The sequence below is a fragment of the Alligator sinensis genome, unplaced genomic scaffold (assembly GCF_000455745.1).
Source record: "Alligator sinensis unplaced genomic scaffold, ASM45574v1 scaffold373_1, whole genome shotgun sequence".
Taxonomy (NCBI): Eukaryota; Metazoa; Chordata; order Crocodylia; family Alligatoridae; genus Alligator; species Alligator sinensis.
This window is the reverse complement of record NW_005841990.1, coordinates 1,062,565-1,072,489: the sequence shown is the minus strand read 5'-3', so window position 1 is coordinate 1,072,489 and position 9,925 is coordinate 1,062,565. Positions and strand designations below refer to the sequence as shown.

The following is a 9,925-nucleotide window of genomic DNA, read 5'->3' as shown; positions in this document are numbered from 1 at the left end:
GAAAGAGTGCTGGGGTCAGGTGTTTCTCCAATCTCCTCTTAAATACCTCCAAGGAAGGGGACAGCACCACCTCCCTTGGAAGCGTATTCCATATTTTGGCAACCCTCACTGTAAAGAATTTTTTCCTGATGTCACCTCTGTTGTCTCCCTCTGACCGGTTCCGGCCGGTTTTGCATACCTTGCTCCAATTAGCTGCCTCATAAATTATTGTACTTTTTGAACACTTATTTATTAGTGATCATACATGGAATGAAATTATTGCACAAGTATGATAATTAATGTACAGCTGGCAACACCGGACCAAGGCAGCTAAGCACCGCTCTCTGCTAAAATGAGGCTAGCCTGTGTCCCCCCCCACCCCAGCACAGACCACTGCAGCCATCCACCAGGGACGGGGGAGAGGAGGGGTGACGTCACCCCCTAACTGCTTCCCCGTGCCTCGCGTCACCACCAGGAGGAGCCCGCTACGCGCGGGAAGGGGAGGGGGCGGGGGGAGCGCGGAACGTGGCGCCGCCCAACGGATTCGAACTCCCAGAGCCCAACGTTCTGCGGCTGGGGGGCGGGGGGCTGGCAGACTGCAAAGTCCAGATCGAACCTGCCCGGCCCTACAGCGTTTCCATCCCCGCTGATACTGCGCATGTGCCGTACCCGTTCCCTCTACCCCTACTCATACTGCGTACGCACACTACGTCTCGCCTTCCTCGAACTGCGCATGCGCGGCTCCTGCTCCTGCTCCTGCTCCTGCTCCTGCTCCTCCTCCTCCTCCTCCCCCCAGTTCGAAGTGAGCATGCGCCGAGAACTGAGTCAGCCAAGTTTCTGAACGAGCGCTGGAAAAGGAAGCAGAAGCGTATGCGTCCGTGTCGGCGGGCAGACGCGCTTCCTATTCCCCCAGACGCCTGACGTCACCTTTCCGCCCGATTCCCGGCATGCAACGCACCGGAAGCTGCGCTCTCAAGGAACGATCCTTCCGGTGCCGGCGTAGCCGTGCCCACAGCTCCGTCGCGGCCGAGCGGAAAAGCCGGAATGCTGCGCCGAACTTGGAAGGATGTGTCGTAAAATAAATCGGTTCACGATACTGACAGGTAAGGGTCCTCGGTGCCGCGGTCTCGGCCCTGCTCGCTGTGACCGCCCCGGACGAGTGATTTTTCTCCTTTCGCGCGCAGGAGCGAGATACCTTGCCTCCGTCTCCGGTTCCGGCCAGCGGGGTGGGGAGGGAATGGAACGCTCTGCGGCCCTCCTATTGGTTCTAGTGGTTGTCGGTCATCGTGGGGAGAGGCGGGTGCAGGTGGCGCTGAGCTGGCGGGTGGCCTGTTCCGCTGAGCAAGGTAGGTTGCGCTCGAGTGGTGAGGGAGAGCTGTTCGTGTGAGAGGGAAGGCGCGGCGTTCTTTCCTGCACGTGGGCGGCATGGGCATGATGTCTCCCTGCCTGCCTCTGGGCCAGGCAGAGCTGGGAGGGGGCTACTGGGCCAGTAAGGTGGGCCCTTGCAGTCCTGGCCTTGCAGGGGGAGTTGATTGCAGAGACCCCTGCCTTCTTGAGTCTGAGCAATCTGTAGACACTGCTCTGAAGGCCTGGTTAGTGTTTCAGGGCAGCAGCTCCGTTTACTTGGCAGTCATTCCCTGAGCCAGCGTGGCCTGAAAGGAGGGTGCCCCCTGGGACTTCTTTTACCTAAAAATAAAAGGGGCTGAAAAAATGCCTGTCAGGAGTCAGCCCGGAGCACCACTTGTCTGCCTTCAGTCACAGCTCGGTATGGGTTTGCAGACCTGCTGTTTGCCTAAGGCTCCATTGGAATGCCTACGGTTGGGTGCTTCTTGAGGGTCTAGCTTGCTCCTGCAGTTGTTATCTGATTGTCTGAGGGCAAGCAAGATCGGGGGCATCCAAATTCCAAGCCTCCAGGTTTGGGCCTGCACATAGTATGCCTGCTGATGGATTGGGAAGTATTTGAAGGCCCAGGCTGAAAAGTCTGAGGTGGAGGGTACTCACCGGTTGCAGCACCACATGTGGTGTTTGAACAGTCCGAATCCTTTGCTCAGTCAAAAGGATTAGGAACTGATCTGGTCAATTTGACCTGGAACATTAAAAAATTTCCAAAAGAAAAATCAAGCTTACTAGTTTTGGAGAGTGTCCTCCACCCCAGGCTCTCACCCTGGGACTTGAGATACTCCCAAATCCATTGGCAGGCATCCTACCTGCAGGCCCAAGCCCAGAGGTCATGGGATTCAGATGCCCTCAGATACTACAGGCAAGCAGCTTTCATTCTAGACACTTACGTCTGGGAATTCAGATGCTCTCTGTTGGTATGGAGGATGCTCGCCAGTTGTAGCGCCTTACATAGTATTTAGAACAATTGAGTTCTGGCTCAATCGACGTGATTTTTTAGAACGACTGAGTTCTGGTTAGTCAATATGATCTGGAACTGATTTGGCTGATTTGACCTTGAACATGAAATATATTAATAAAAAAAATCTGTTAGTTTTGGAGTATATGTAAGGAACAGATCCCAGTTGTGTTGGTTGTTGGGTGCACCTTGAAGCAAAGAAGGCAAAAACTTCCTAGAACAGAAAGCTTCGTGTAGTGGACAGAAATCTGAGCATTCAGTATGTTGTCACCTGGTAGCAGTAGATAAGAATATTTTACCTTGCGTTGCTGAACATGGCCTCAGAAGTAAAAGATGTTTTCACTGAAACAAAAACAAAGATCTACATTTGATCTAAGCTGACAAGAAAATAAGTCGTTTGAAGATTTAATTGGGATGGAGCCCATAGCATGCTTATCACACTCTAAAACGTTCCTTAAGCGTATATCCCAAAAAAATGTAGGGGAATTTGACTGAGTTTAACCCCTCTTAAAAGCTGCAACATCCCTGTCTAATGGGTAGGCAACATTTTTTGGCTGGAGTGCCAAAAAAACCCACAATGCCTACCTTGCTGCTGCCCCTGCCTGCAGGGGAAGTGTGGCCAGAGCAGCAGGGAGCTCAGAGTGGCAGGCAGCTTGCTGTGCACCCTGCTGTGCCCTGCCACACTGGGTTCCACATGCTGCTCTGCAGAAGTCATGGCAAGGGCAGCATTGGCACCTGCTGCCTCTGCAGAGCCTAGGGCCAGGTTTGGGGCTAGGAGACAGCAGCTGTTTGCAGCTTCCCAGCTGCAGCCGGCCCAGGTTCTGGGTAGCTGCTGATAGCCACAGAGCCCAGGTTGCTTGCAGCAGGGCTTCCATCCTCCCAGCCGGCTGCTGGGAGCAGCCCAGGCTCCCAGCTGGCAAAAGCTACCCAGAGCCAGGGCCGGCTGCAGCCGGGAAGCTGCAAACAGCTGCTGCCTTCCCACCCTGGCCTCAACGCTTGCCAAGGAAACTGGCTTCATGTGCCATGCTCGGCATGCATGCCAGGGGTTGCCCCTGCTGTATAATCTCACTGATTTCAGGGCTTAGATCACTTGGAAAAGCCACATTTCAATGTACGTTAGAGGAAACTTGTGGCTTTTATGTATTATAGTAGGATTGGAGTGTTCAAGGTGTAATGGTCTAGGAAATGTGAGAAGCAAAGACTTATTTTGATGATACTTCTGTTGGACCAACTGTGTAGTTAGGAGAATGCTATACAATCTTTTGAACTCTGATCTTCAATATAACTGTTTCAAGAAAACAAATTTATTTCAAACAACAGATTCATTCATTTGGGATGTGGTTTTTGGTCTTATTGCTGCTGTTTTACGTAGAACCACCTATAAATAAAATCTGCTAACTTAATATTTATATTTCTTCTATAGGTCACTTTTCTGCGTAAGAAAAACTGCCAAACATTAACATGGGAAAGAAACGAACGAAAGGCAAAACAGCGCAGACAGATGAGACTCTGGATATTCAGGGTATATTTCATAAATACAAACATCTTCAAAAAACTCAATAGCCCTGTAGGAGGAAATGTTTAATTTAACTTTGAACTGTGTAGAATTGAAAACCCATTAATAATTGTTAGGCCAGGGGTTCTCAACCAGGGTGCCACACAATGTTAGTAATATTAGGTGTATAAACATGTTTCACAAGATAAACCCAGAGATTTCAAATAGGAATCCATAGTGTTAGAAACAGTCTGTCTTGTGTGACATTTCTGAGTTCCTTGCAACAAGAATGTCTCTTTTTCTGGAGTCAAAAATAAGTGAACACTTGGAGCTAGCATTTCCAACGGGTGTATCAAGTCTAAAAAGGTTGAGAACCACTGCATTAGGCATTTACAATAGTTATTTATGCAGCTTTGAAGATTTGATTACAGAGAATGTGTACACAACTGAAACAAATCCTTCATGGCTCTTATTTTAAACTTGCTAAGAAATAAAGTAGAATAAAAGTATTAAAGAATTAATATTTAGTACCTGGCAAATCCAGTTCTAAGAACTATTTCTTCCACAAATAGTTCTTTACTTATTTGCATGTGATCCCATCAAATTTCATGAGGTTGCTGGCTGAGCAGACATCTTGTAGAGTTGGGTTCAGTGTTTACTAATGACAAGTAACTTGATACATTCTTGATGCTGTTTTTAATGCTTTTGGAAAGTTATTTTTGTTTCAGTAGCAGAAGGATATGATTGATTGAAATACAAAAAATGTTATTGCATTTTTGAGGATCTCTTTTATTTGCCAGTAGCAGCAGCTAATTTTGTCTAGCTTCATCTACCTTTTTTGCCTCTGCTTTCCCACTCCCTTGTTTCCCATACCAGATGTAAGCCACCATGGTGCTTTTAGGGCATTTGGTCAAAAATCCATCCCTTGCCTCATCCAGCCTCACCACGGTTTTTCGTTTTTTTAACTTAAGTACTCCTTAAAACTGTTCCCTAAAACACTCCTACAAGCTGAGGTAGCCTATCTGATAACCTGTAATTGAAACCGGCTTACAGAAAACATGACTACAAGTTGTCGTAACTTCAAAAATGTAGTTGCAGTGTATGTACAAGAACTATAAAAATCATAATTTAGTTTGGAATTGTAGATTGAACTCCCACTTTTAAAATTTGCTAATATTTATAGTATGCAAATATATAACTTTATCTTCCTAATTAACATGGGTTTCAGGATGTTACCATAATACAAAGCTGGGAGTCAAAGCTCTATTGCGATAGGCACTGTACAAACATTTAGTAAGTGTGAGTCCATGCTACAAAAAGTTTACAGTCCAAAGCTATGGACCACCTGCAATCCAGGCCTGCTCCCCCCACCCTCATTCTTGATGGGCTAGTTCATTGTATAAGGACAGGGGAAAAACAAGTATTTGAGGATGGGCACTAGAAAACTGAATGCTGTAGGTACTTGTGTCCTTCCAGTTACAAAGTGACCTGAAAAGTTCATTAAAAGGAGGAGCTATGAAGATTTGCATGTTTTTAGTTACTTTGCTCTGTACATTCCTTCCCCCCCCCCCCCCAAATAAACGGTGCTTCCATCAAATGTTTCATCTCATCCAGGAAAATGAAGGCATTTGCCAGCTGCAAAAAAATATTTGGAAAACTTAAATTGATTGCTTTTGTTTACTGGTTAACAGGCAAAGCAATAAGCTAATGGCTATAAGTTGTGTACATGAAGAAAGGATACAGTCACACAGGATAAAACCCATACGTTCTGCTGATTGAACTCATGTAGCCCATCAGAAATAAGAAATATCAAAACCAAAGAGTACCCTTTTGTGTTAACCAGTAATACCAGAAGTTGTGACAGCCTTCTTTCTCATCAAAGGCTGGGTAACTTGTTAACCTCTAAGCATGGCATGAAGGCTGTCTGATTCAGTGTTGGGGGTGGAGATTTGTTTTTTTTCCAGACATTGGGTAATGGGAGGAGTGCATTATGAAGTCAGTAACCTCTCATGAAAATTCCCTTCTGGAAACTTCCTTTCTTTCAGACTGGAAGATGAACAGCTTTAATGGATTTGGCTTCTGCTGTGGCAATTACATTTTGGTGATTTCTCAAGCCTTTTGGGATTGATAGCTGAAAATACAAATCCTTAAACTATTTAGGTTCTTACAAGCAAACAGTTCAGATCATGGAGCCAAGAGGTGTTAGAGGAGCCCCAAACAGGGCTGCAGTGTCTTACGTTAGTTTCAGTTTTTGTTTAATTGGATTTAAGGTGTAGCTCCTAGTAAAACATAGTGTAGTCATCTAGTTTGAGAGAGTTAAAGGCATAGGTTATGGTAGCTAGGTCTGTACTGAAAGAAATTGTCATCTCTGGCCCAACCTATGTTAGAGAGGTTCTTATTCAGTAATGTATTTTTTTTGATTGTGCCATTATTTTAGGGTCGAACTATAGCTCCAGACTATGTACTCTAGTCCCAAAGGTAGGATGCCCTCTTTGATCAAAGGGACATGTATGATCTTTGCCATAGCTCTAAGTTTCTTAGTGTATCCTACCAATCTCTCATTTAATCAGAGAAAGATTTGTCATGGTCATTTTGCATTTTTTTTCTCCGAGTCTAGATGTCAGCATCTGTCTTTTGTGCTTGGTAAAAAAAACATGACTGTTGCTCATTTTTCCTGTGTATTTTTGTTTTTGTAGAACCTGTGTGCAAGCACATTCGCAAGGGGGTAGAACATGGCCTTCTGAAAAAGGCACTGCTGAATGTGGAGTGGAACGTTTGTGAGGACTGCAGGACAGACAATAAAGCACAGGATAAATCTCAGGAGGAAACTGATGAAAGTCCTTCAATATGGCTATGTCTAAAATGTGGCCATAGGGTATCTTTTCTTTTATACTCTTCAGCATTTGTTAAAGTAGTTAATAGCTATTTTGCTTAACTAATCCTGTAATTTTCACTTATTTTTAACTCCAAAGGTGGTGTAGTACAAACAAGTTGATGTAGTTGTCTGGTAAAAAAAATGTCTGCTCAGAGTTGCTAATAAAGTATCCAGAAGCTTGGCACAAAGGCATTTAGCAGACTTAAGGCTCCAACACCATCTTGATGACTTGCAGTTTTTGAAAGGCCAGATCTAAGTTGTACTAGAAACTATTAAAACAACACCAAGTCATTAAATTTGGAATATACATGTCTAATAACTCTTCCCAATTTTTTTAGGACTTTAAACTGGGATTTGCAATGGCACATTGTTAGGTGTCCAGATCCCCAACTACTTGACAGTTATTCTTTACTGTTGTTATTATCCAGTTAATAACTTTTCCTTATGGAAATAAATTTCAGAGAGAGAAATCTATCTATTCATACCAGTGCTCTAATTAGTCTAACTAATTATTTAGGTCTTTATTTTACAGTTCTGTTTTATTGTCTGAATTTATTTTTTCTCACTCAGTAGTCAGTTGGGTTTTGTGACACTTCTGGTTATCGACGTTATAGGGTTGTGGCAGAAATTCTCAAGAACAGCATGCTTTAAAGCATCACACAACGCCAAGATCAGACCCCCATTGTTTGGTTCTCAGTTTGGACAACTGGAGTGTGTGGTGAGTTTGTCAGGCAACAGTTACAAGTCATAACTGAAGGGAATAAAAAAAGAGTTGTAATTTGCTTTCCTTATAAACATAATATGTGGAAATCTTCAGTACATATTTTGCACAGAATTTTTTAATTTATAATTAAAGTTGCTTAAATGTATTATTAATACATTCTCTTATGCAGTAAAGAGACCTATATAATTTCCAGTAATAAGAATTCAATTGTCCAGCAATTAAATGTTTAGTTAGTAAGTTTATAAAACATTAGTCTAAATTTAGGTATTGATCTGTAAAATTTCGTACTCTGCAGTCTTAAGGCTGGCCTTCAAAGCAGAAGATGTTTCAAAATATAGTAATACACACTTACATTTTAAGCTAACCAGTGCCATGGCAAGGGAGTTTGGCACCCAGGACAGAGCCGGCCCTCACCGTGTACATGGTTCTGGGAGACGCACACCCCTGCATGCTTGCCCCAGACTGCATGCAGCAGCTGGAGCTACCCTCCCCTGTCCTCGCATGTGCATACTCCCCCCCCTACCCCCCAAGCGAGCCACTTGCGGCTCCCTCCCCACCCTGCCTGCCCCTTTGCTTTGGCTCCTGGGGTGGTCACCCCACTAACCGCCGCTGCCCCCCCTCCCCCCGGCTACAGCACTGAAGCTAACTAAGGAACATAATGAAGATAAATCTCTTGGGTACAAAAATCATTAAGCCATTTTAAGGATAATACATAATTCTGCTTTACCCAAAGTTGAAAATGTGTTCAAAACCACACACTACTGTAAAGTATTTTTAGCATATGTAGTGTAAGACCTAAGAACATTATTTTGTAAACTGGGAGACGGTAGTGGTACAACAAGCATAAAGATGTGTATTGTAACAGGCTTTTCACTCTCTATAAAGACAGTTTTGAGAAATCCTGCTGTAAGACAGAAAGGCTCATACATACAATTTTCTCTTGCGTGCTTATGTGTATATACAATATTTGATTGACATTTAGGTTGCCTTTGTGACTTTCACATTCACCTAAGAGACAAAGTAACTTCTTTACTCATTCAAACCTATGAATTAAAATTTTCACAAATACAGTTTGTTCTCCAAGATTTGCTGGTCTAATTCTGATTGTAAACTTTTTATTATATTATTTATAATATAATGGACTATAATTTGTGAGTTTCACATTCACCATAAGGTGACATATTGTAAAATTAAAAGCCAAAACTGCCCTCTTCCAGGCTAGTGTTCTGTTCAGTATACAAATGAGACGCTAACATTTTTAATCATGTATATTTATAATTTAAATATACAAATTATAAATATGTATGAGAGATAATTACACACTCACACATACATATATATCTGTATTAAAACTAAACCAACCAGACCTTTGATCTAGGGGCATAGGAGTGGTGTAGTTAAGGTATCTCGCTATAGATTCTAGAGGCTTTGGTTTTAGCTTCTCAGAGTTATGGACTAACTGAAGAGCACCCTAGTCAAACTAGATATAAATGCATGACTGACTTTTGGTTTGGGGAGTGAAAGGCAGCAGGACAGCACAGCACAGCACTCCTTTGAGTACTGTTAGCATGTCATGACCATGCCACTAGACTTAAAAAAAACTTTAGTCTTTTCTCCACAATCTCCAGCTTCCATCAGATTTTTCTTAAATACAGGTACTGTATTTGCTTGCATACAACACACCCCCATGTATAATACACACCTTTTTTTGCTTCATGCTGCCTTTCAAAACAGAACTTTTGTTGTAGGAGCTGAGCTGCTCCTCAGTTTCCTGTCGGCCCCGCATACCAGATGGGACCCACGGACCAACTCTGTGCGGTGAACCTATGGCATACAGTGCCATATCTTTCAGGTTCCCCATGTATCCAAAATTTTGATGTGAGGGAGCAGTGGCAGCTCCCAAGGAGTCCTAGAAGCCAGACGACTTGGTTATGTAGGCGAGATCCTGCCAGTGGGTCCTTTGAGCATCACTGGCAGAGCTTGCTGTTTACTGTATTTCCTCATATCTTCTAATTTATACCAGGTGGCCTTGGTGATAAGTGTGTTGTCTATGAGAAGATACAGTAGTAGACTATTTAAGAGGTTGCTCTGTTAGGGAAAATTGCCTATTGATGTACTTGCCATGTACTGTCCTTTAAAACAGCGGTGATAAACCTGTAACAAAACAAAAAAAAAAACCCCGGTTCCCAAAATGACTAGTAAAAGCTAGGTCCCCAGATTGGTCTAATGAAATATTCATGCCATATTTTAATACTGAGACTCTTAGTATTTAGGAATAGAATTTTGTTATAAATGTCCTCTGCACTCAAAAATTGGGAGTCACTCTGTAATTTCTAGTCATCCTAAAAATCTGCTAAATGCATTTGTGCCTAACACTCTAAAATCTGCTTGATAGGTTTCACTATGTTAGAGCAGTTCTGTTCTGTTATATATATTAGCACAGTGTGTCGATTATGTTAGTGTTGTAACAGATGGCAGGGCAGTGCTGTACTGCTC

At 43.4% G+C, this 9,925-nt stretch overlaps 2 protein-coding genes across 5 annotated transcripts in view; one reads left to right on the top strand and one right to left on the bottom strand.

The window, feature by feature from the left end:
- RWDD2B (RWD domain containing 2B) overlaps positions 1 to 1,067 on the bottom strand; it is a 5,825-nt gene extending 4,758 nt beyond the window's left edge. For 2 of the 3 annotated variants that reach the window (XM_006021379.3, XM_025201336.1), the window contains exon 1: positions 685 to 820. The gene's annotated coding sequence lies outside the window, so the exon portion shown is untranslated. Of the gene's footprint in view, positions 1 to 684; positions 821 to 937 lie in introns of those variants that run through there. The other variant, XM_006021380.2, reaches the window with a different exon arrangement.
- The window catches only part of USP16 (ubiquitin specific peptidase 16), a 26,917-nt gene continuing 17,921 nt past the window's right edge, over positions 930 to 9,925 (top strand). Inside the window, exons 1-5 of one of the 2 annotated variants that reach the window (XM_025201334.1) lie at positions 948 to 1,082; positions 1,164 to 1,325; positions 3,759 to 3,857; positions 6,527 to 6,705; positions 7,320 to 7,423. In XM_025201334.1, coding sequence (XP_025057119.1) covers positions 3,797 to 3,857; positions 6,527 to 6,705; positions 7,320 to 7,423 — 344 coding nt within the window. In that variant the 5' untranslated portion in view covers positions 948 to 1,082; positions 1,164 to 1,325; positions 3,759 to 3,796. Of the gene's footprint in view, positions 1,083 to 1,163; positions 1,326 to 3,758; positions 3,858 to 6,526; positions 6,706 to 7,319; positions 7,424 to 9,925 lie in introns of both variants that reach the window. The other variant, XM_006021384.3, reaches the window with a different exon arrangement.